Source organism: Cricetulus griseus, chromosome 7, assembly GCF_003668045.3.
Source record: "Cricetulus griseus strain 17A/GY chromosome 7, alternate assembly CriGri-PICRH-1.0, whole genome shotgun sequence".
Taxonomy (NCBI): domain Eukaryota; kingdom Metazoa; phylum Chordata; class Mammalia; order Rodentia; family Cricetidae; genus Cricetulus; species Cricetulus griseus.
Window position 1 is genome coordinate 113,196,247 of NC_048600.1, and position 25,647 is coordinate 113,221,893.

Here is a 25,647-nt window from a genome sequence, read left to right on the forward strand (position 1 = left end):
GGGCATTTTGTTTCCTTCAGCTGCTGCCCTACTTGCAGGTGCTGACAAGTTAAAGGAGCTGCAATCTGTTGGTAGTAACCTGCAGCCCAACAAGCACTCTGCATTAATGTGCACGCTCGCTCGACCACATTCCCTTTCCCTGCAGAAACTATTTCTGTAGCTCTGGCTCTGTAGGATATGCAGCTACAAATTTAATTTGAAAAAGCCATTACTAATGGAATCGTGCCGAGTCCCTGGGCTTTCAAGATTTTCCTGCTTCCATCTTCTTTTGGCTTTGCTTTTTCCCATGGGGGCGGGCATGGGGTGAGAATTGGAGTCTAACACCAAATTCAGTGCAGGAGAATAAGGCAAAGCCAATACTCAACCACACTTCAGCCAGCTATCATTAGGAAAACCCGCCACCTCTCTCAGCTTCACCTTCCTGACACAAAACTGACAGGAATGGCTAACGCTGTGTCAGTGGGTTACTCTAGAGATTTTAAATTGTCTTATCTCAAAAAGCATTACATAATTTCAACCTTGTGTGAATCTATCTGTATGAATTTATGTGTAGTATATTTTAACAAGTGTAATAGCATAGCCTATGGCTAGTACAAAACAATTTAATGTCTTGTAAAGTGCCAATTAAATACTTTACTAGATACTGTCCCACTGAAATCTGTGCACAGTGTATTCAAGGAAATGTGTTTTACTTGTTTATTGACAAGGAAAAATCTAGCTTGGGGACAGAGGTGCGAGTCTGAGTTCTAAGTCTCAAAGAATGATATTCCATAACCTGAGTTTATACTACTGCAAGAAAATTATTACTTGCAGCCAAATAGACCAAAATTCTCTCTCTGTAATCAGTCAGGGCTTAAAGCACTGCAGGTTAGTTCGTGGGCTTAGAGTTTTCTGCACGGTGGTCTTCATATGGACATTAACCATGAATTTAAAAGTATGAAATAACCCAGAAAGCTTCATGGTTTCATATTTAAAATGTTAGGAACATTACATTTGAAGATTCCTTAGTCACTCCTTGCGTACAGTTTCCTAGGCAAAAATATAAATATAGTCTCATTTACCAAATAAAAAATCCTCTACATAAGAGATTATATATGTGTGTGTTTATAATGCACATTGTGTGTGTGTGTGTGTGTGTGTGTGTGTGTGTGTGTGTATTTCCTAAATTGTGCTTTTTAAATGTGGCAACTTTCAACACTAATAAAATAGTTCAACATATTCTGGTTTTTTTTTGTTTACTTAGTTTATAATCCTTATTACAACATGATTATTACAGTAAACACTTGCTACTTACTGCTATTCTTAAAGCTGTTTAAAATGTCAATCTGAAAATTATTTCAACTATAATTTGTAATTAGATTTCTTTTTTCTTACTTAGAAAACACTGAATACAACCTAAATTAGCATTAGAAAAATTGTTACTCAATGGTCTCCAAAAGGTAAAATGTACTCATCTGAACTCCACCCATTTTCAGTTTCAACACAGCAAGTCTCCTGTTGTACCCAAGCAAACTGAAATGCATTGAAAAGGTATTGGTTATTACTGCAAATAATTTATGCAATCATCAGCCAAACATGCTAAGCTGGCAAAAAGAAAACCGTACAAGCAAGCAAACCCGAAGACCTGCGAGACACACCCTCTCAGTATATAAGGGCCTGTCACTGTCCTTGGTAGCAGGCACTCCCTGGGCTAAGCTACATCACCATGTCTGTTCGATACAGCTCCAGCAAGCAGTTCTCTTCCTCCCGCAGTGGAGGAGGAGGAGGAGGTGGAGGATCATCCCTCAGAATTTCCAGCAGCAAAAGCTCCCATGGTGGAGGGTTTAGCTCAGGGGGGTTCAGCGGTGGCTCTTTTAGCCGAGGAAGCTCTGGTGGAGGTTGCTTTGGTGGTTCATCAGGTGGCTATGGAGGTTTTGGAGGAGGCAGCTTTGGTGGAGGCTATGGAGGAAGCAACTTTGTTGGAAGCTGTGGAGGAGGTGGCTATGGAGGAGGCAGCTTTGGAGGAGGCAGCTTTGGAGGTGGCAGCTTTGGTGGAGGTAGCTTCGGTGGAGGTGGCTTTGGAGGAGGCTTTGGTGGTGGATACGGAGGAGACGGTGGTGGCCTTCTCTCTGGAAATGAAAAGGTAACCATGCAGAACCTGAACGACCGTCTGGCTTCCTACATGGACAAAGTCAGGGCTCTGGAAGAGTCAAACTATGAGCTGGAAGGTAAAATCAAAGAATGGTATGAAAAGCATGGCAACTCAAGCCAGCGAGAGCCCCGGGACTACAGCAAATACTATCAAACCATTGAAGACCTTAAGAACCAGGTAAGGGGAACTTTAAATTCCAGCTTTAAATCATTTCCACCCATGTAATGCAGACAGATGAAACTAAGCATAGCATGGCTGATCACTGTTATTTTTCTATTTCTATCGTAAACAAGTCTCATCAAAGATATTTATGAAGGCATGGCATGTCTATCTTCATCCAGCATGTGTGTTGCCTGTCTTCCAGGATGACAGATGAATGAGAACCTTTTAGGTTTTAACAAACATATAATGAGTACACATTTAAAATATGCTAGATCATGTACAAATATATGAACTAAAAGAATTTTAAATGGACATATATATATATATATATATATATAAATACATATATATATATTGAGGTTGATAACAAATAAGCCATAGCCAGCACCGACAATGCAGGAACCACCAACTTTCCAATATAGAAATGATATACTCCTTGTCTCTAGGGACTCTGCTAATCACATCTATAAATTTAGAGTATATGCACTTACAAGTATTTATAACAAATTAAACAAATACACATGTGAGTCACTCCAAAAGCTGCAACACAAGAAAATCACAAACTGTAAAGAGTCATAATTGCAGTAATATACCTATATAATATCAGCCAATGTTCAGAAAGGAATCATGGCTACAAAAGTACTGAAACTGCAAGAGAAATTTTTATTATGTATTATACTACATATGGCAAGTTTGTAATATTCTGTGCTTAAATTAACCTCTCTCAAAAATTCTGGAAGAGAACTATATAAAAATGCAATATACCTATGTTAATATAAAAGCCATAAACCCGCCTGATCTTTTGTCTCCCTCCAGATCCTCACCCTGACAACTGACAATGCCAATGTCCTGCTGCAGATTGACAATGCCAGACTGGCAGCTGACGACTTCAGGCTGAAGTAAGCTAAGTGAATGTAGTACAAATAAAGCAGGTGGTTTTCGCAATGACCTTGGATGCCCATAACAGCATTTAAAATTTCCTAAACTCATCCAGAGTGAAACAGTTCTGAGCTGTTAAAGAAAGTTTGAATTTAACAATATCTTCTGGGTAATCTTTAAAGGAAGATGTGTTTTAAAGTAACAGTTAACTCTTTGTATCAAACTATTGGTATTCCTATATGAATTTGTGTATTACAAATGTTGGATCAAATCTGTATTTGCACTTTAGTCAGTCTTTGTCCAGGTGTGCCTTCATTGGCCTGTATCTCCAATGTCTGTATCCCGCTTGTTTCAGATACGAGAATGAGGTAGCCCTGCGCCAGAGTGTGGAAGCCGACATCAATGGCCTACGCAGGGTGCTGGACGAGCTGACCCTTAGCAAGGCTGACCTAGAGATGCAGATTGAGAGTGTGACTGAAGAGCTGGCCTACCTGAAGAAGAACCATGAAGAGGTGACACAAAATTACATTTTCCCCCTCAAAAAAAAGTTCATCTTGGTTATGGTGCATTCCTTAAATCTAACTATTCCTCAAATAGGAAATGAGAGACCTTCAGAATGTGTCCACTGGTGATGTGAACGTGGAAATGAATGCTGCTCCAGGAGTTGACCTGACTCAAATGCTGGACAACATGAGAAACCAGTATGAACAGCTTGCAGAAAAGAACCGCAAGGATGTAGAAGCCTGGTTCAATGAGAAGGTAAGTTAATTCCCCTTCTCAACGAAGCTCATGGAGGTTTTGTTATCATGCCCGGGTGTTTTCATCTTTTCCGGTTTCTAATCCTCTAGAGCAAGGAACTCACCACAGAAATCGACAGCAACATTGAACAAATGTCCAGCCATAAGAGTGAAATTACTGAATTGAGACGCACTGTTCAGGGCCTGGAGATCGAGCTACAGTCCCAACTGGCTCTGGTATGTTTAATCTTGTAAAACGGCTTCCATTTTATCCTGCAATGTTTCAAACTAAAAATGAGTTGGGGGCAAGAAAGTGGAACCGAAATTGCAACTTTGGTGGGGGCAGGGGAGGGGGGTGTGAGAACTGTTAGCTCTGAGGCGGTCCTGCTCCAACTGCGGTGCTGCCAATAGGCACAGATCCTATCCGTTTTCCTTCTCTGGCGCCTTACTGAAGAATTTCCACCTTTCATTCACTACACTCAATAAAACCTTCTTCCCAGAAACAATCGCTGGAAGCCTCCCTGGCAGAAACGGAAGGTCGCTACTGCGTGCAGCTCTCCCAGATCCAAAGCCAGATCTCCGCCCTGGAGGAGCAGCTGCAACAGATTCGGGCCGAGACCGAGTGCCAGAACGCCGAGTACCAGCAACTCCTGGACATTAAGACCAGACTGGAGAACGAGATCCAAACCTACCGCAGCCTGCTAGAAGGAGAAGGAGGGTAAGACGGAAACCTGCACAGTTCCCCAACTGCTGTCCTCCGGGATCCCGGGGCAAAGGGGGCGGGAAGGGCTGTGTGTGTGACACTTATGGGTGGATAAACGGATGGGTGATGACAGACGAACTTGACTGCATTGCATTTCCTCAAAATTTCCATCTGGAGCGCAACCTGACGCTTCCACGTCAGAAGCGACCACAATTGACCCCCACACCCCGTTTAGTTCCGGAGGCGGATCCTACGGCGGCGGACGCGGCGGCGGCGGCGGCGGCAGCCACGGCGGCAGCTACGGCGGCGGAAGTTCTGGCGGTGGAAGCCACGGCGGCAGCTACGGCGGCGGAAGTTCCGGTGGCGGCGGCGGCGGCAGCTACGGCGGCGGAAGCTCCGGCGGTGGTCACGGAGGCAGTTCCGGTGGCGGCTACGGCGGCGGAAGTTCCAGCGGCGGTGGTCACGGCGGCAGTTCCGGCGGTGGCTACGGCGGCGGAAGTTCCAGCGGAGGCCAGAGCGGAAGCGGAGGGTTCAAGTCTTCTTCTTCCGGATCCGGTGGCGACCAATCGTCTAAAGGACCAAGGTCAGCAGAAATCAACTGGGGTAATCTGAATTAGTTTTAATTTTCTCCAGGGGTTTTGTTGCTCTTTAAACTCAAGAGCTGACTTTAAAACAATGGAAATCTCGAGTTAGATTTTCATTTGTGTTTTTAATAGACGTCAATTTGGGGAAAATGCCATCTATTCGATTTTTTTTTTTTAGGATAACTTGGAAGAAATGTATCATCTTACTTTTGTAATATTAGCTTGTTAAGCAAGAATCCCTACAAGTCGTTTCATCTAAGTACTAATTTTTTTTCTATTCACAGATACTAACAAAACCAGAGTGATCAAGACGATTATTGAGGAGGTGACACCTGATGGTCGAGTCCTTTCGTCTATGATTGAATCAGAAACCAAGAAACACTTCTATTAAGTTGCATAAAGAAGAGTCTCTTCACACAGGCCACTGCACAGACGTGTGGAAAACAAAATGTCCAAGAAAACACTTCTGTCTTAATGGTCTATAGAAATAGGTTCACTCCTTGAAAATAAGGGTCTAAAAGGTGTTTTGTGGTTTCTGTATTTCTTCTTTTCATTTATCAGAAAGTGTTCTTTTGTGGAGAAAAAAGAAGAAAACTTTCTCATTTACTAATGAATTTCTCATTTACTAATGAATTTCAATAAACTTTCTTACTGATGCAAACTATCTAATTTTGTCAGAATTTATTATTTGTGTGGGTGTGCTCAGTCCAACATGAGTAAAGTGGTGAAAAGTCCATAACCCCCCCCCTCAAAGATACATTTTCTAAAGCTACACAATGAGTGGAGAACTCCCAGCTCTCTGGCTTTAAATTGTTTCAACCTTGGAAATTTTTAAATCATCTCAAACAAGATTCCCAAAATAAAAGGAAGTTTTACAGTCTATTATTTCTCATCATTTCTGACTGTATTTTCTTCCAGTTATGACATTGGTTCTCAATTCTCTTACACTATTTAAGATATATCTTCCAACAGAAATCTAACAAAAAGTCAACCAATCCAACAGAAATCATACAAAAATTATTACATAGCCAGTAAAGTTATTTTATGTGTGCCAAGTGATACCAGTGTGTCCAAACAGACATCTCTAAGTCTCCTGCTTTCCCCAATTCTTTTGTAATTGATATGACCTTGTCCTTTCAGTATACACTGAATTGTATCTCTCAACCAGTTAGACTCCAACTGTGCTGGCTAGTGTTGTATCAACTTGACACAAGCTAGAGTCATCTGAAAGGAGGGAACTTCAATTGAGAAAATGCCACCCTAAGATTTAGGCTATTGGCAAACCTGTAGGCCTTTTTTAAATTAATGACTGATGGAGAAGGGCCCAGCCCATTGTTGGTGGAGCAACCACAGGCCAGTTGTCCTGGGTTCCATAAGAAAACAGGCTGAGCAAGACATGAGGAGCAAGTCAGCAGCAGCATTCCTCCATGGCCTCTGCACCAGCTCCTGCCTGGTTTCCTGCCCTGACTTCCTTCAATGATGAACAGTGGGGAGGAAGCATAAGCCAAATAAACCTCGTCCTCAGTTTGTTTTGGTCATGGTGTTTCATCACAGAAATAGTAACTAACTGACCGTACTCTACTTAGAAGTAGTAAAGGGGGAAAGTCACGGTGTGCTTCTGGGTTGCCTATGTCCATTGAGAAGCAACTTTGGCATCTTTCTTGATTGGAATACCAGTGTTTTTCATGATCTGATTCCTGACCCCTTGCCATTTCTGTGGGACTCTACTAAATAAATCCTACCCTGATGTATACCACATTCTAGAATGCATCCTCCGGGGAAGTGCCCTCCTCAGACAATGAGAACCAGACTTTCTTTTCATATCAAGAGTCTCTATTAGATAAACTTTCTCAGTCTACATATGTTGAGATTCCTTTGTCAATCTATGTACTTTGAGACTCCTTTGGGATACTAAATTATATCCCGGTGTAAATCTAAACTAGATTATAATACTAGTTCGGAGAGAACTGGCTCTGTATTACATATCACTATAAACCCCACCCTAGCTCGATTTTCAACACAAATTGTTAAAGCCCAATAAGTGCAGGTTGAGCAACAAAATTAGTGAGTCATATCCCAATAAGTAAATGCAGTACCTCCCAAGGTGATCCCAGAAATGCTGGGGACTAAGAATAAAAAAGTATTCACTGCCACTGTATGGCAATGCAAATGAGACCAACTCTTTTGTAAGATTATTATATGATTATTTTAAACACTTTGTAAACAAAGTGGAAATGATTCAGTTGAGCCAAAAACATAAAGGGTACCCATGATACCTAGGGCCTTCCATATTCTAGAAGCTTGGTTAGCTCTCTGACTTTATTACTTCTCTTTCCTCCAGTAATAGCAATCCCAGTCTAACCAGATAATTGTAGAAGCATGATGGACTATAACCAGTAAGGATGCTTCCAAATGTGAATGTGGGGAAAGCCATCCAAATGCCAAACAACCAAAGCAGTGGAGCCCTCTGTCTCCTTGTTCCTCTGGCATTGAGAAGGTAAAGAGTGAAATGAATAGTCCCTTTAAGGAGGTAATAAACACCATAAGCATTAAAGCAGAGAACCCTCCCACGTACAGAAGAGGAGGACGGGAATAGCAGAAACAACTGTTGGAGAAAGGACAGGGCTGCTGAACCATGTCAAGGGTTTGTTGTACATTTGAGTATCGATGGTAAAATCTTTTCACAACCAATCCCAGGATCCTGTGGAATGAAAAAGAGGACACACCCATGCCTAAGTATAGCTAATAAGAAGGTTTTATTGTAAATATGAGGGAAAGCACAGCCAGAGACATCAGGAACAGTCCAGACTGGACATGGCCAGAAGAATAGACCAGACCATGAGAAGAAAAAGGGGGGAAGAGTGAGAGAGGAAGAGAAGAGAGAGGAACAAGAGAGGGGACCAGCACTGGGAGAAGGACCAAGAGGAGCACATGAGCAAAGTGGCCAAGAGCCAAAGAGAACCAAGACGGTGTGTGGCCAAAATGGCTGAGTTACCTAGGAAAGAGAAGCTAGGGAAATGGAGACAAAGCTCAGGGACTGGAGAGGTTTAGGCTCAGGGGCAGGGATGAGAAGTATTGAACAACCAGGACTCTGTAACAGGTACTTGCACTGCTCAGAGTAGCCACTTTGATATGTTAGTAGGCACCTCAGCTAGCCATTTGTCCTGAGTTTCTCCCAGACTTTTTAACACCTACCCAGAGGAGAGTTCAGAGTGCCCCAAAATTTAATTCAATGCATAAAAGGCATCCATCCAGTCAGTAAGCACAAGTTGTGCAAAGTATGTCATACACATGCTACATTTTTTTTTTGAGACAGGGTTTGTCTGTGACTTTGAAGGCTGTCCTGGAACTCTCGCTCTTGTAGACCAGGCTGGTCTTGAACTCACAGAGATCCGCCTGCCTCTGCCTCCCGAGTGCTGGGATTAAAGGTGTGAGCCACCACCCAGCGTCACATGCTGCATCTTGAAAAAAAAAAATTAAGACGTAGCCACTTCTTGTCATATATGCCACAGAAGATGTGTCCATCAGGGACTAGAAATCATGGGCAAGGTGCTAAGGCCCTCAAAATGGTAGGTCCAGAGACGGTCTCCAGAAAATGTGACTCTCTTGAGCCCATCCTGAGGATGGCAGAAAACAGCTAGTTAGAAAGAATGAGAAATCGAGGACAGCCAGGAACATGTTTACAAAGCACAGCACCCAAGCTCTCCGCTACAACAGCTCTAGGAAAACTTCCCCGGAATCGTGATCTGGAAAGCCCATTTCACTGTGTACAGGAATATATTCATAGTCCCTGACAATTACAGTGCAGACTTTGACGAGGGACCATTCTATTTCCTACTACAAGAATGATTCTTGGTTCCTCTCTCCTCCATTCACTCCTACCCTTACCGTGACTAGCCATTGCCAGGTGCTGTTTAGACTGTCTTCAAAATGATCACAGTGCCATGTAGCTCAGCCCTGACTTGGGTCACTTTAACATCTCCCCAAAATTACTGTGGCTGGCTTTCTAATGATGTCTCATACTGATTCTTCTTCCAACACCAGTCACCCTCCTCACACCAGCCAGAACAACAACAACAAAACAAAAACAAACAAAAAACCTCCCCCGTTTAATTTCTCAATGGTTTACCTTTCATGGCCAGAAGCAAATTTTAAGTCCTCCCCCCACCCCCGCCAGCCCAATACATCCTTCTATCAGCCACCTCCTGATACCCCTGCATCCTCCAGTTCCTCGAAGGCACCACTCTCTTCCTTCCTGCTATGATTTGGCTATGGTTTGAGTGTGTTTCCAAAAGGTTCATGTGTTCAAAGTTGATCACTAGAATGGCAATGCTCAGAAGGTGTGGGACTCCTGCAAGGAGGTGATTAGATCCTTATGGGCACCACCCTTGGAAGGAACTGATGAAGCTCTCATTGAAGGGACCAGCTTCCCTTTTTGCAGCCATAACGGCCAAAAACGTGCTTCTATGACCTTGTCCTAGACACTAAAAAGTCAGATGCCTGTCTCGTGACAAGGAAACAATCAGAAGTTAGTCACTAGAAAGTCAGATGCCTGCCTTGTGACAAGGAACCAATCAGAAGTTAGCTGGTGGTGCTATGCTTTATGGCTCTGGGTGTGCTTTACGGACAAGCGCACAGCAATGACATTGAGCATAACAACCACCCTGGGAGGGCCTATGGACCATAACAACCAGTTGACCAATCAACACAGGGCAAGCCCTCCAAGCCTGGAGGCGCACCAATCGTGAGCCTGTGCGTACCCCTAGACAATCCCCTTGCGCTGTCCTATAAGATCTCTTGGGAGGCCTTAGGAGTTGTCTTTTGCTAGCCATCCGCCTTGGCGGGTGGGTGAAAGACCCGAGCTAACATGGGGTTAGCTCGTTAAATTACAATAAAGCCTCGTGCAGTTTGCATCAAGCTCTCGAATCTGCCTGGTGATTGGGGTGTCCGCAGTCGTGGCCTGGGACCCCGGATACTTGAGTTTTCGGGGGTCTAACATCATGAGATCTGAAAGTGCTGCTGTATAAGAGTGATCCAGAGAGATGGCTTAGCAGTTAAGAGCACTGGCTGCTCTTCCAGAGGACCTGAGTTCAAATCCCAGCACCTACATGGCAGGTCTCAGCCGCCTGTAACTTCAGTTCCAGGGGACCTGACACCTTTACACCAATGTACATAAAATAAAGTTAAATAAATTATTTTTAAGAGTGATCCTGACTCCTCTGTGTTCTGACTTTTTACTTCACCGGGTGATCTCTCCCTTTTATGGCATTCCCTTCACAATGCCATCATCACAAGGTCCTCCAGAACCTCCAGAACCCTAACTCCAGAACCGTGAGCTAAAAATAATCCTTTCATTATAATGTATCCAGTCTCTGGCAATTCAATATATTAATATAAAACAAACTACCAGCTCCTGGGGTTAAATATAAATATTCTATTCATAATTATATTCTTTTCCCCTCTAAGAGAAAAACCCTGTCATATCCTTACCCAGAAAATAATTTTTCATCTTTCTTGTTTTACTCAATGTTGTTTCTTTAAAAGAGTACCCCAGTCTAAACTAATTCTTCTTCAGTAGTTGTATATCGTTTCTTTCCATAATTTTAACACAATTTCTATTTTATGATTATTTACTTAGGACCAACTCCCCACCCCACACCCAAAAAAAAAGTCCATAAGATTTGAAAATGTATCTGTTTTACCTGCTGCATAGGGCCTGGTATATGATAGGTGTTCATTAAATATTTCTTTGTTTTAATTTTTAATTTTATTTTATGTGTGTGTGTGTTTGCCTGCCCATGTCGGAGCCCTCCACTCATGCAGTTCCTGTGCTGGCCAGAAGAGGGCGTCTTTTACCCTGGAACTGGAGTACAAATGGTGTGATGTGGGTGCTGGAAGCCAAACCCAGGACCTCTGCAAGATAAACACTGTGACCAAAAGCAACTTGAAGGAGGAAAGAGTTTATTCCATCTTACACCTCCCAATCACAGTCCATCAGTGACGGAAGCCAAGGCAGGAACTCACGAAGAGCAGGAACCTGAAAGCAGGACAGAAACCCAGACCATGAAGGCTTTTGCGGCTTGCTGGCTTGCTCTCAAGCTCAGGACCACCTGCCCAAGGGTGGCACCACCCACAGTGGGCTGGGCCCTCCCACATCAATCATAAATAAAGAAAATGCTCCCACAGACTTGCCTAGAGGCTAATCTGATGGAGGTATTTTCTCAATCTAGGATTCCTCTTCCCAGACGACACTAGTTTGGGTCATGTAGAAAGAAAAAAAAATAATAAGCCTACACTACACAAAAGAAAATCTCTTCCTTCCTATTTCTAGCTTCCTTGAGATGAGGCGCAAGAAACGCCGTTGGAATCTTACTGCACCCTATCAATACAAGGCAATCCGGTAAGGTTCTGTCCTACACAGCCAAGCAGCAACATCCATTTGAAGACCAGCACTGCCCCCTGGTGGAAATAATGGCCAGGGGCAAATATAGCCAGCCACCAACGTGGGATCAGAGAACTGACTTACTTAAATAAATGCTTCTTGAGGAGCTTTTATTTGTGTGTGTGCCATTTGCATTGTTGAGAAATAATGTTCACAAATATTTATTTTATATAATATGCCTTGGAATTTGCATATTTGTGAAATGACCAAATTAAACTGACATATCATATACCTTTATTATGACGATAAAATGTATTGTTGTTTTCTCCCTTACTTAGTCATAAAATGCTCTCTTAGAAATATTTTTACATATGAAAATGCAGTCATATTACACCAATTAGTTTTCTGCTTGTTGCCTAATTTTAATTATAATTATTATAAGAAATAATTAGTAATAACTAACAGTAATAATAATAAGGAAGCCATTTGTGCAGTAATCAAGCATTAGAGACACTTTAAATTCTTACCATATGCTAATGAGCTATGTTAGTGTTTCAGTTTCAACAACTCAATCAAAAGAATGATTTCACAGTGCACGAACAGTTTAAACTGTGAATGGCAATATGCAAAGTAAGTATGCAAATCAGTATGCATAGAGAGTAATTATTCATAAGTAAAACACTGTCCTCAAGTCATTTTTCTTCAAGGGTGTGGCCCCCTGCTAGGTTGTCCATGCTCCAGTGGATGACTCCATATCTGTGTGCTAGGAGCACTGATAATTGGACCCACTGGTTGGGAAGGGGTGTGCGGACGGATGTAGGTCTCGGGGGAGTTGGAAAGGGGCATGGATATGATCAAAATACATTGCATTCACCTATGACATTCTCAAATAAGTAAATAGCAGCGTGGGAATCTCAAGTCACCTTGAACAAAGAAGTTTTCACTTGGCATGTGCCTGATAATCCTGAATAAAATGTTTGACATGCTGGGTCTTATTTGCCTAACCTGCTAATAAGGAACTGAATTAAGAGATATCTAGGGCTCTTCATAACTTTATATCCTGCAGCTCTGCCCAGGTCATGCATTTAAAGAGCATGCCAATGCTGGCCAAAGCACCAGCTGACCACAGCACCAGTTTTATGCCAACTCTGGTCTTGGTGACACCCCTGATTATCTAAAGCTAACACAGCTCCATACCATCTGCTCCACCTGAATCCAAAGCCAGTCATTCCGAAGTGCCCCCAGTCCCTCCGTTCAACCCTCCTCCGCTCACCCTTCTGAGCCACTGCCTCGGGGAAGGCTCCTTGTGCTCATCTCCTTTGCTTTCAGCTTCACTTCTCCAGCCCTTACACACACACACACACACACACACACACACACACACACACACACACACCACCACCACCACCACCATCAGTGATACAGCTGCCATTTATTGAAGTGTTCCATTCTCCAGACACTATGTTCAAGACACCCTGGAGTACCTAAACAAACTGATGAGATGGGAACTTTTCAACCACATTTTGACAATTTGTGTGAACTTTTTCTGAAATTCTGTCTGAAAAAAAAATAAAGAAAAGGGAAAGATTTAAAGGAGAATCTATGTCTTGCAGCGTTACCCATTTAATGTGTCTTTCCTCTGACGTGTCCTAGCAATGACATCTATCATAGTCCCCAGCCCTGTTCTGGTTTCTCTCCCTACCTGTGCATTCCCTCCTGATTTTCAACTCCCATCTCCTCTCGCTCCTCCAGAATCACCCTGAATCTTTTCTTTCTCTCTCACTTCCACACACTCCGTTTATGGACATCAAGAAAAAATACAAATCCTTATCTTCCATGCCCAATGCTACACACAACTTTGTGCCACTTAATTCTTTTCTTATTTATTTGTGTGTATATATGTATACTGAGTTATGTATTTGTGTGCATGTGTGTCTATCTGTACTGCAGGCTTATACAAGTTCTGGCCTCCATGTAGAGGTCAGAGGATTACTTCTGGTGTTCATCCTCACCTTCAACTTTGTTTGATACAGGGTCTCTTTGTGTTTTGTCTTGTGTTGATTCTGTTGGTTTTTCCCACTGCGTATACCAGACTGGGGGGCCCGTGAGCTTCTAGGGATTCCCCTGTCTCACCCGCCATCTCCCTGTAGACTGGAGTTAGTCTGGCTTGTACGTGGGCTCTGGGGACTCAAATACAGATCCCCATACTTTCAAAGAGAACACTTTTACCCACCAAGGCAGCCCTTAGGCCTGGGCCACTAAATCCTTATGTGAAAATTACTTGGAGGAAAAATGTCGTAAGTGTCCCTTACTACATACTCTTGCTAGCCCATTATCCCAAGATGTCTGCAGCTGGCTGATGGTTACCTCTCCCACCTCCAGACATCACAGGACATTTCATGTCCAGGAGTTCCTGCTCTAGTATTCAATGACTTAGGGACCTAATCTCCCCCTGACTTCTCATTCCAGTGATGTTGAATCCAGTCCCCATGGCTGGTCTGTAGACTTGGAAAATGTCTGGGCTTCTGCCTGTATTAAAATTCAGTGCATTGGTCTCCACTCTCCAATTGCTAGAGTTTGAGTGTGGTTTATGTAAGTTTCCTAAAGGGTTGTGTGTCGGAGATTTGGTCCCAGCTAGTGGTTTGAGGGAGTGAGGCCTTCCGGGGGTCACAGTGGGAAATGGTGTGGTAGTTTGAATCTAATTGGCCCCCATAATCTCATAGAGAGGGGCACTATTAGGGGCACTGTGGTTTTGTTGGAATGGGCAAAGCCTTGTTGGAGGAAGTGTGTCAGTGTGGGGGCAGGCTTTGAGGTTTCCTATGCTTGGGATCCTGCTGAGTGTCTCAGTTGACTTACTGTTACCTCAGAGTCAAGATGTAGGACTCTCAGCTCCAACACCAGGTCTGCCTGCACACTGCCATGCTCCCCACCATGATGACTGAACCTCTGAAACTATAAGCAAGCCACCCCAATTAAATGTTTTCTTTGTAAGAGTTGCCATGGTCACAGTGTCTCTTCACAGCAATAAAAACCCCAAGACAGACGGTCAGTTCAGTGATTGGACATGGTGGAAGATTGTTGGTTCGTTGTTTATTAAGGACCCTACCTCAAAGAGGATTAATGCAGTTTTGCCCGTGAGACCCAGCCAGCTCTTGAGAGATGGCCATTTTAAAGCAAAGCCATCCACAAGTACTAGTTTCTTCTTCACACAGCTGTTTCCCTGTCCATTTCTCTACCACATTGTGATGGAGACAAAGGGAAGCTCCCCAGAAGCTGAAAAAATGGTGCTGCCCAATCTTGGACTCTCAACTTCCAAAACTGTCAGCGAAATAGATCTCCTTTCTTCATAAAATAGTCGGCTTCAGGTGCCTTGCTAAAGCAACAGAAAACAGATTAACAAAGCAACTTTATCCGGCCTTCCCTCAACTTTAACCATGTCATGGCCACTCTTGGCTCCTGTAACATAAAGACATCTAGTGACTCAAGTCTTTCCTCAGCCTACCTGTCCCTCTGATACCATTACTTCTTTCTATATAATTACATAGTCACCTAATCATTTTCACTAGAGTACCAAGAATTTCTTTGGCACTCTCCTTCTTGCTCCCATCTTTAGATCCTCCAAACCCTACATTATCCTCTCCACTCCAGCACAAGAGTATTTCCAGATACATAATGGAACAGCAGCTGAAATGGGAGCCAGGCCCTCCATTCGGTTTAGCAGTCCCTTTACACCTCGATAGCCACTTTGCCCAGAGCAGTGACCTTACTCTAAACATCGATTTTTCCCTATTGGCAGCCTTCTTTATCTGGCATATCCCAGAAACCTCTCAAATTCAGTTAGTCCAAGATTAGACTTAGCATAGCCACCATAATCCCATCTCAGGTAACAGTACGATTCCCAGCATCTGACATTAATTATCAGAGTAAGGCCTAGCCACTGTGTACTTGATATTGCAGTATTTAGCCACTGATTAAGGACCAGCCCGAGCTGCATAGCAAATTCCAAACCTGGCCCATGGTAAGATCCTTGTCAGAAAAAAAAAAAATCCCCGTTCTTCCTTTACTCTCAAATGTCAATAAATTACCATTTCCTCTCCACTACACCCTACTCTACACACCACCGTCATCACCAGTCTTCCTCTTTCCCACCTGGACCACTCCTCACCCCTGTGGTTTGCCTTACCAGCTCATTTCAACTTGGTCCTTCTGCTACTTTTCTAATTAAAATATAATTACATCATTTCCCTCCATTCCCTTTCTTTCCTCCAACTCCTCTCATGCCCCCCACCACTCAACCCGACTCCCTATCGAGTTCCTGGCCTCCTCCTCCTCTTCTTTAATTGTTGTTGTTACATACATATGCACACGTATATAAAACACAACCTGCTGTGTCTGCTCAGTGTGGCTTCCGTGTATACAGTTTCAGGGCTGACCACTTGGTGTTGGGTCACCAATTAGAGGGTAGACCACTTCCTCAACTCTCAGAATCAACTTGATATTTCTCTCTGCTTTTTACTTAAGAGTCATTCCAAACTCCTTGGTCTAGCAAGCAAAGCTAAACAGGATCCAGCCCCCGACTGGAACTAACAATTCCCTAAAGTCTATAAAAAATATCTTGTCATTTCTACATGTGTTTAGCTCCACGCTTTCCATTTCTGCATTTAATGTAGTGCACTAGACATGAAGGCCATAGACAGCCATACAGTGTGTTGCTGGCCAAGACAATACATAGGTGTCCCGGCTATGGAAAGAAGGGGAAGTTACCAAGGATATATTTATTTAAATGACACGTTTCCTGGTTCTCATGGGATAAAATACCTGTTTCTGTATCTAATAGTCCTTCATCCATACCTGGGTAGCAAGCCAGGCAGACAGGGCCCTATCTCAGCTTCACTTAGCCTTCAACACTCTATTAGCCCCTGAGCTAGATAATGACAGCATGTTCGTAGGGTCTCTAGATGAAAGAAAAGGGTTACTCATTCAAAATTAAAGGTCAAAATAATGAACTTAATATAGAACTAAGCCCTACTTTATGTACGATAACAAATATCCTGAAGCAACACCGGGGGATGTTAGGCATTAATTATTTTCTAAATCACCCAATTATACATCATTTCATGCTAATCTAAATGATGCCGTTTCTCTCTCGCAGACACCGCTGAGCTCTAGACAACCCCCATATCTGTGTATAAAAACCAAAGAGCCCACAGGCAGGTGATGTCTTGTTCTCCTTTGAAGTTCCGGCTGCCCACAGACAAGTGGAACATTTGCCCTGGCACCATGTCCCTCCGGTTTTCTGGCGGATCCAGGCACGTTGGCCTGCAGTCGGGATCTCTCAGGCCATCCAGCGTAGGCGCAGGCTTTGCAGGCAGCAATGCAGGTGGCAGTTCGGCTGCTGGTAGTGGATTTTCTTGGGCCTTAGGAGGGCCCCTGAGCAGTGCTCCTGGTGGGAGCCATGCCACTGGTACACTGGGAAATGCTGCTGGTGTTGGCTTCGTTGGAAATGAAGGGGGTCTCCTCTCTGGGAACGAGAAGGTCACCATGCAGAACCTTAACAACCGCTTGGCCTCCTACCTGGATAGTGTGAAAGCCCTGGAGGAGGCGAACGCTGAACTAGAGAGACAGATCAAGAACTGGCATGAGAAATACGGACCTGGATCTTGCCGTGGACTTGACCAGGACTACAGCCAGTATCATCTGACCATCGAGGACCTTAAAAGCAAGGTAAAACCATAAACTAGGAACTAGTCAAATTTCCAAAACTTAATAACTCCCAGCAAAAGTATATAGAATCACAAAGGGAAATTGTGTAATGGCTGTTCTCTAATTTGTATTTAATTTTAATACGTAATTCCCAATACTCAAAATCAGGAAACCTTGATTTATGAATTTCAGTGTAGCTAAATGTTAATTCCACTGTTTATTTTGAAATACATTTATAGGTAATTATTCTATTCTAAAAACAAGACAATTACATGAGAATAAACTTAAAATGTTACTTTTTAAAAAATTAAATTCTAATTATTTTGATAATTGCACAAGTAAAAATTGAAGAGGCTTAATTATTTTTAATAATTAAATAATAAATAACAAAAGCAAAGTTATTTCTGTTAACTCCCATTTAATTTCTTCTAGATTATCTCTTCCACCGCTGCTAATGCTAATATAATTCTGCAGATTGACAATGCCAGACTGGCTGCTGATGACTTCCGATTAAAGTAAGTGACAGGTGACAATGGTTTCCCCCAAGTCAAAGCTCCTATCTGTTTTTGTTGTTTAATTTTTTTTCATTCTCATCTCAAGTAAAATGAATTATAATCCAAAAGAGTAAAGGAATCAAATAATTTGTTACAAAACGACAGTCAACTTGAGTCAAAATGTAACATATTCATTACATCCATGGAATAAGCTGTCCATGCCTGCCTAAACTAATGCCAAGCCCCAAGTCAATGTTTAGTGACCATTGTTCACTCCATAAGGATGTTAACTTAGATAAGATTACAAAAGGGTGCTTTCACTTAACTGTGATAGGCACTGGAATCTGTGTGGGTTAGCCACTCATTGTCCTATACAGAACCAGAGGGAAGGGTCTTTCTCTGTGTCTAGCTGGTTTTGTTGTTTTTTTGTTTTGTTTTGTTTTTTGTTTTTGTTTTTTTTATGACAGGGTCTCGCTGTGTAATCCAGACTGGTCTAGAACTCACAATACTCCTGCCTCAGCACCTGAGTTCTTGGAATACAGACATGGACTACCACATGAGACTTTTTCTGTGGATTTTTATAATATTGAGAATCCTGATTTGGTTTCAGATTCCCAATAGGCATCGGGTTGAGGTTGAAGCCTTCAGCTTCTTGAAGAGCTAACTTGCACAGAGATCCGTTTCATTTCAACCCCCGCCCCCGCCCCAGGTATGAAAATGAACTCACCCTTCACCAAAATGTAGAGGCAGACATCAATGGATTGCGCCGCGTCCTTGATGAGCTGACCCTCTGCAGAACGGACCAAGAGCTGCAGTATGAATCCCTGAGTGAGGAGCTGACCTATCTCAAGAAGAACCACGAAGAGGTAAGAGACGCTTCACCGAAATCCCGTGAAAACGCTCCAGAGGGGAGGTGCTGCAATCCCAGCACTCATCCATGCTCACAGAAATCACACAGGAAACCTGCTTGCCTCCCACGAGAGCGTTAGAGGAAGGGAATTTAGAAAGGAGAGGAGACTCAAGTGCAGCTTAGCACGGGAAGAATAAGGCCACTAGGGAGTGTTGGCAGAAGTATGGTCCCCAAACAAGAAAACCAGAGGCAGGAAAAGAAGGGGCTGGAGCACAGTGGGATCCATGTCTCTTAAAGTCACAGCTACTGAAAGAAGGCAGCTTTGACTACACTGAGGGTGGGGTAAAAAGCCACTCACACTGAGAGCATCTGCTACACTCTCCATGATGGGTGTAGGCTAACTGCAAGTAGTTGGATTTTTGAAACAACATGGCAACAAGAATTTTCCTTTGTATGGAGTCTTACACAAAACTTTGAAGTACAGAAATAAACTAATAACAGCTTTTTTAAGGGCAACCTGTGTGTGTATGTGTGTGTGTGTGTGTGTGTGTGTGTGTGTGTGTGTGTTCTTAACTAGGAATTCATATTTAAATGACATCAAAAATATGGTTTAAGAAAATAGAATTAGGCCAGGCATGCTGGTACACTCTGTAATCTTGGCATTTGGGAGGTAGAGGAAGGCAGGGGACTGTGAACTGGAGGCCAGCCTGGGCTACATAGCAAGTCCCTGTCAGCAGGGTCTGAGGGAGAAACCTGAGATATCAATCCTTTGAAATCAGTCCAAATGAAATAGTCAGCCATTCAGTGAACAAGTGTAGATCATTGCTTTGCTCAAGAACCCCATTTTCTGACTCGGCTGGACAGACTGACAATAGAGTCCTAGACAAACTCTAAAGTGCCAAAGCTGGAGAGTATAGCCACTTAGAACAGGCACTCAGGAGTCAGAGAGCCATGTCCATTCTCCTTCTGACCAGATCCCAGAAAGCAATGTATGCATGTTTCTTCTCCACTCCATGTTTCGCTGTTCTATTCTGTGAAGGAGTGTCTGCTTCATAAAGATGCTCAGACATGGAGCACATGCTCAGAACAGTGTCCATCATCTAATGGTCACTCAATAAATGACAGTAACCCTCAGGTGAAAATTCCACAGTGGCTTGGATTTTTATGGGGGGGTGTCCACCACTCCAGTCCACCAACCCTACAGCTGACAATTATTTGTTGAATAAAACTCTCTGGTCTTTGCAATGCTTTCATGTTTTCCTAAAGTGGTAGATATGATTGCCTTGTTTAAATTGCATTTTCTCTGTGTGTTTGTGGTGGAAGGACCACACACATGGCCATAGTGTATCTGTGGAGGTCAGCACAATTTTCAGGAGTTGGTTCTCTTCTTCTACCCTGTGGATCTGGGGATTGAACTCAGCTTTTTTTGGCAGCAAGCACCTTTACCAGTTGAGCCATCTCACCAGCCCCTGGTATGGTTGGGTTTGGTGTGGCGGTTCAACTTTTTTGTTTGTTTTTTGAGGCAGGGCTTCTGTGTGTAGCCTTGGCTGTCCTGGAACTCACTCTGAATACCAAACTGGCCTCAAACTCACAGAGACCAGCCTGCCTCTGCCTCCCACATTCTGGGATTAAAGGCATGTGCCACCACCACCTGACTGGTGGTTCAATTTTATAATCCCAGCTGTTGGGAGGCTGAGGCAGGATGATCCACAAGTTCAAGGCCCAGCCTGGTCTACAGAGCAAGTTCCAGCTTAGTCTAAGCTACAGCGTGAGACCCTGTCACATAAAAACAAGGATGGATGGATGGATGGAATATGGAAGGAAAGAAAGAAGGAAGGGAGGGAGGGAGGATGGATGGATGGATGGATGGATGGATGGATGGATGGATGGAAAGATGAATGGCTGGTATGAACACAGATTAAATTACACGTTACTCTGGGAACTTTGGGACCTCTAAAACCTTCTAAGTTGGCATGTGGACAGTCACTTGCACTTCGTTCCAGGAAATGAAGGTTCTGCAGTGCGCAGCTGGAGGCAACGTGAATGTAGAGATGAACGCTGCGCCCAGTGTGGACCTCACCGCCCTGCTGAACAACATGCGAGCCGAGTATGAGGCCCTGGCTGAGCAGAACCGCAAGGACGCAGAGGCAGGGTTCCAAGAAAAGGTGAGGGGAGCCAGACCTGCTCTGTCTATTCCACCCTAGCAGGCCAGACCCAATGTGACCCTGTGCACCCTGTCTTCCAGAGCGCCACGCTGCAGCAGCAGATCTCCAATGACATGGGCGCAGTCACCTCGGCCAGGACGGAGCTGACAGAGCTGAAGCGTTCGCTGCAGACGCTGGAGATTGAGCTGCAGTCACTTTCAGCAACGGTAGGTGCTGATACCAGGCGCCTGCGCTTCCTGATTCCCATAAACCTACAAAAAGCCCTTCTTACCGAAGACCAGGTTGGGGGTGGGGGAGGGACAGGGGACAGGACGGGGGGACGACAGCAGGAAAAGCATCCCAGGAGACAGAAAGAGAGGCAGTCTTCCTCAGACTTGACATCGCTGACGATTTTCTTCCTGGATGGCTCCCAGAGTTTATTTCATTAAAATAACCAGCCTGGTGCCAAGTTCCACTCTGAACATAGTTCATTCATCCCCCAAGAGCACGCTGGGCGGTATTGTTCCAGTTAAAAATAATGATAATAGGACAGGACCAGTGTTATTTGGCCACACAGGCCAGGATAGGTCACACCAACATCTCATAACACTGAGAAAAGTATATTAAGAAAGGGTACACAGGGCTGGAGAGATGGCTCTACCACTCTTCCAGGGACCCAAATTTAATTCCCAGCACCTCAATATCCATAGGGCAGCTAACAACTGACTGTAACTCCAGCCTCAGGGCATCTGATACCCTATTCTGTCTTCTGCAGACATTGCATCCATGAGATATATATACATGCAGGCAAAACACCAATACACATAAAATATTTCTTAAAGGCACACACCAACGCCGACATGGGCACTACCTGCCCTCTCACCCCACAGAGAAAACCTCTTATTTCACAGGGTATTAGCCATCGTGTAAAGGAATACCCAATAAGGGGAAGTGAGGCTTTAAGGTTTTGAACTTTGGTTCACCCTCTCTGACATCTTGCTATTTGTCCCCTCCTCTTCCTCATTACCATACTGGTCCCCTTCTTCTTGAATGTTCCTGGAGAGCCCAGTGGCCTCTCCAAATGCAGCAGCCAGTGTCAGTCAGTGTCCTACTACTAGTCTCAGCCCATTGGACCCACGCCAGCCTGTTATGATAAAAATCTTACTACCCAAGTCCCCCTCTTTCTGATGCTAGGATTGAATCAATACAACCTATGTTTGGCAATACACAAAATCATCCTTAAAACTGTAATGCTACTATTGCAATAAAGAAGTAAGATAGGGAACTGAGAGATAGCTCAGTTGGTAAAGTGCTTGCCAGAAGACTATGAGTTTGATCTTTAGAATTCATGTAAAAAAGCCAGGCATGGAGGCATGAGCTTGTAATCCCAGTGCTGGGAAGTAGAGACAGGGGAAACCCTAGGAGCCAGTCTAGCTGAATCAGTGAACCCCAAGCTGCCTTTAAAAGAATGGTTAAATAAATAAGTAGATATCACCTGAAGAATGACACCCAAGGGTGTCCTCTGGCCACCACATACACACACACACACACACACACAGAGAGAGAGAGAGGGGGGGGGGTGAAGAGAGAGAGAGAGAGAGAGGGGGGGGTGAAGAGAGAGAGAGAGAGAGAGAGAGAGAGCGCGCATTTTAAAATAAAATGCATTTATTATATAAACACTGGGCCAAAACCGCCTTCAAAAATGCCAGGCAGAGCCTTGTATCTCCTTATCATAGAGGCTTTATTTCCTGTGATGTAAGAGCTGCAGTCACACCACACAAGAAAAGGAAAATGACAGACTAGAAGAGGTGATATAGACTGATATCAGAGGTAATAACTACCCAGACATATGTATTTATATATGACAAGAGAAAGAGGGAAATTACCGTAATTGAAGCAGGGATCATAGGACAGGACAATTACAATCTATGCAAGGCGAGAGGAAGTAGGGTACTCGTGGGGGCGGTGTGGACACAATGACCTGTGTGTTATGAGCACCAGCCTTGAGAGCCCACCCTGCTACAGGATTCATTCGATCTTAATGCTTTACAAAAGAGGACTTTGTGAATGACAGAAAATTGAAAATGTATCAGAAAAAGAAACAAGAGCCCAGCAGGCCTAAGAATAGGATGATAAATAGGCTGTTAGGGAGTAAAACTTTGATATAACAGACACACACACACCAAAAAAAATTTAGAATATAAATCATCCCTTGCGGATTTCTTACTGTTCTGTCCCCACAAAGTCCGTGTGTGTGTGTGTGTGTGTGTGTGTGTGTGTGTGTGTGTGTGTGTATGCACACTTAACAGAAATTGTTACCAAAATCTTAACAGTCAAATATCTTACAGGAGGCCGGTAAGATGGCTCAGTGGGTAATGGTACCTGCTGCCAAGGCTCATAACCAGAGTTTGATCCCAGGGACCCATATGGTGAAAAGAAAGAACCCAATCCTGCAGGTTGTCCTCTGACCTCCACACATTTGCTGTGACACATGCCTGCCTACACACACACACACACACACACACACACACACACCTAAGTAAATGTTAAAATAAATAAAGTCTTGGTGGTAGGTCACTTATCCCATGTCAGGTCATCCAGTGCCCATTTGCCACCTGGTTAATACCAGGCTCCACCCCCTGCCTTACTGTGTCAGGCCCCTACTTGCCAGGGAATGGTCCTGCAGATGCTGAGTAACCCAGGGCCGGGTACTCTGGTGATTTCATCCTTTGCTATGATCTTTGATATGTCAGAAACACTCGCTGGAGTGCTCCCTGGCGGAGACCGAGGGCAACTACTGCTCGCAGCTGGCGCATATCCAGGCTCAGATCAGCGCCCTGGAAGAGCAGCTGCACCAGGTCAGGACCGAGACCGAGGGCCAGAAGCTGGAACACGAGCAGCTGATGGACATCAAGGCCCACCTGGAGAAGGAGATCGAGACCTACTGCCGTCTCATAGACGGAGACGAAAAGTAAGACCATTGGGAAGCCCCCCACCACAGCCATGCTCTACCCCTTAGCCTTCCACACTTTTAGCCTGCCATTTTTTCTCTCCCACTGTACGAGCCCATGTCCTTTTGCTTCTAGAGTCATTTCCTCTATGTTTTAAACATCGCAGAGCCCCCTTATCGGCCTCAGATGACTCCCATCATTCCTGTACAAGTTCCTCACCATTTTCCATGTTATAGCATTGTGACTTCAAAATTTTCCTGACTCCCGTCCCTCCCCCAAGCCCCTGAAGATGCCTCCAGGACACATTCTATATGTATGTGCGACTCCTGGGTCATTCATTGCATATTTCATATGTGTCTCTCTTAAGCTAATGCATATTTCTTAAGTTTTTAATTCTTGGACTTAAAAACATCAGATGGGAAGGACTGGGAAGGGGCTCAGTCGCTAAGGTTCCTGCTGCATGAGGACCCAGCTTTGGTCACCAGCACCTGTGTAAAGGCTGAGTGTAGTGGTTCGAGCCTGTCACTCCACACCAGGGATCACGGTAGAGACTGGATGCTGGGTGCTCACCGGCCGGTCAATCTAGCTGATATGTGAGCTGTAGGTTCAGTGAGAGACTCTGTCTCAAAAAAAAAAAAAATGATGGAGGGCCTAGAGAGATGTCTGAGGGGTTAAGAGCCCTTGTTGCTCTTGCAGAGGACAGGGTTCAGCTCTCAGCACCTGCAGGGTTCACAGCAATCTGTAACTCCAGTTCCTGGGAAACTGATGCCCTTTCTAGACTCAGAGGGCACTGTGTGCACATACATCCAAGTAAAACACTCACACTCATAAAATAAAAATAAATAAATCTCTCTTTAAAACTAAGGTTGAAAACAATAAAGGAAGATTCCTGATGCCAACCTACACACACCCACACTCACAAACACATCAACACTCAGACACACTCACACACATACATTTGCACGCACACAATACACACTCAGACACACACTTACACACACATTCACACACACACATACACATTCACACACACACACACACACATGCCATCACCACCGTCACCAAAAACAAACAAACAAACAAAACCCTCTCTTTAGATAACCTGTAATCACTTCCTCCTCCTTCACACGAAATCCTACTATTTTCCTCAGTAGTAAACACTGAGATCTGTTGAATCAGTATTTTAATGAAAAGTTTCCAAAGGGATCATAAACAGCAATGTAAAATAATAAACTTTTCTTTCTTCCAGTTCCTGCTCCAACTTTGAATCTGGAAGCTCAGGGAATTCATCCAAAGGTAATGAAAACCTCTTTTATTTCTGTGGCAGAAAATCCCTTCCCGTCAATATCGATCACACATGGTAGCCAACCGGACAGCTAAGTGGTTTTAACTACTGGAAATGTTCTCTAGACACCCCAAAATCTTACTATAAACCTGTAACACTCCCTCCCCAATGTGTGTGAAACAGTGCGAGGAGCCCAACAGTGTGCTCCTCCCACCCATAATCTTCTGGGAAGAATTCGTGCATTCACCTCTGTTTTCTTCTCTAGATTTATCCAAAACCACGCTGGTAAAGGCGGTGGTTGAAGAAATAGATCAGCGCGGTAAGGTTCTGTCATCGAGAATTCACTCCATCGAGGAAAAGATGTCTAAGATAAGCAACGGCAAGGCTGACCAGAGGGCTCCATTCTAGGTCTCACGCTAAAGGATGGAATAACTGGCAGGGCGGAGCCGGCACAGCTACACACTATTCTAAATCTCAGGGAGAATGGAAACACTTTCTACTGTTATGGATGAGTGACCTGTGGCAAAATACCTGTTTTCTTGGTGACTTTCGCATGATGTTGGGTGTTTCTGTTCCAAATAAATAAAATAATTGATGGGCACACACTTCCATTTGCTGGTGGTTGATATTGAGTTGTGATTT

General features: G+C 43.9%; 2 protein-coding genes across 2 annotated transcripts; both read left to right on the plus strand.

The window, feature by feature from the left end:
• The first annotated feature begins 1,705 nt into the window (after nt 1-1,705).
• On the plus strand, nt 1,706-5,862 carry LOC100767651 (keratin, type I cytoskeletal 10). The gene is made up of 8 exons (XM_027428204.2): nt 1,706-2,308; nt 3,110-3,192; nt 3,528-3,684; nt 3,770-3,931; nt 4,021-4,146; nt 4,410-4,627; nt 4,848-5,215; nt 5,481-5,862. Exons 1-8 carry the CDS (start codon nt 1,706-1,708, stop codon nt 5,585-5,587), a joined length of 1,824 nt encoding a protein of 607 aa, XP_027284005.1. The 3' UTR covers nt 5,588-5,862.
• A 10,996-nt stretch (nt 5,863-16,858) lies between these two features.
• On the plus strand, nt 16,859-25,413 carry LOC100769462 (keratin, type I cytoskeletal 28). The gene is made up of 8 exons (XM_027427741.2): nt 16,859-17,302; nt 17,714-17,796; nt 18,485-18,641; nt 20,629-20,790; nt 20,871-20,996; nt 23,523-23,740; nt 24,970-25,016; nt 25,271-25,413. Exons 1-8 carry the CDS (start codon nt 16,859-16,861, stop codon nt 25,411-25,413), a joined length of 1,380 nt encoding a protein of 459 aa, XP_027283542.1.
• Nucleotides 25,414-25,647: the final 234 nt, after the last annotated feature.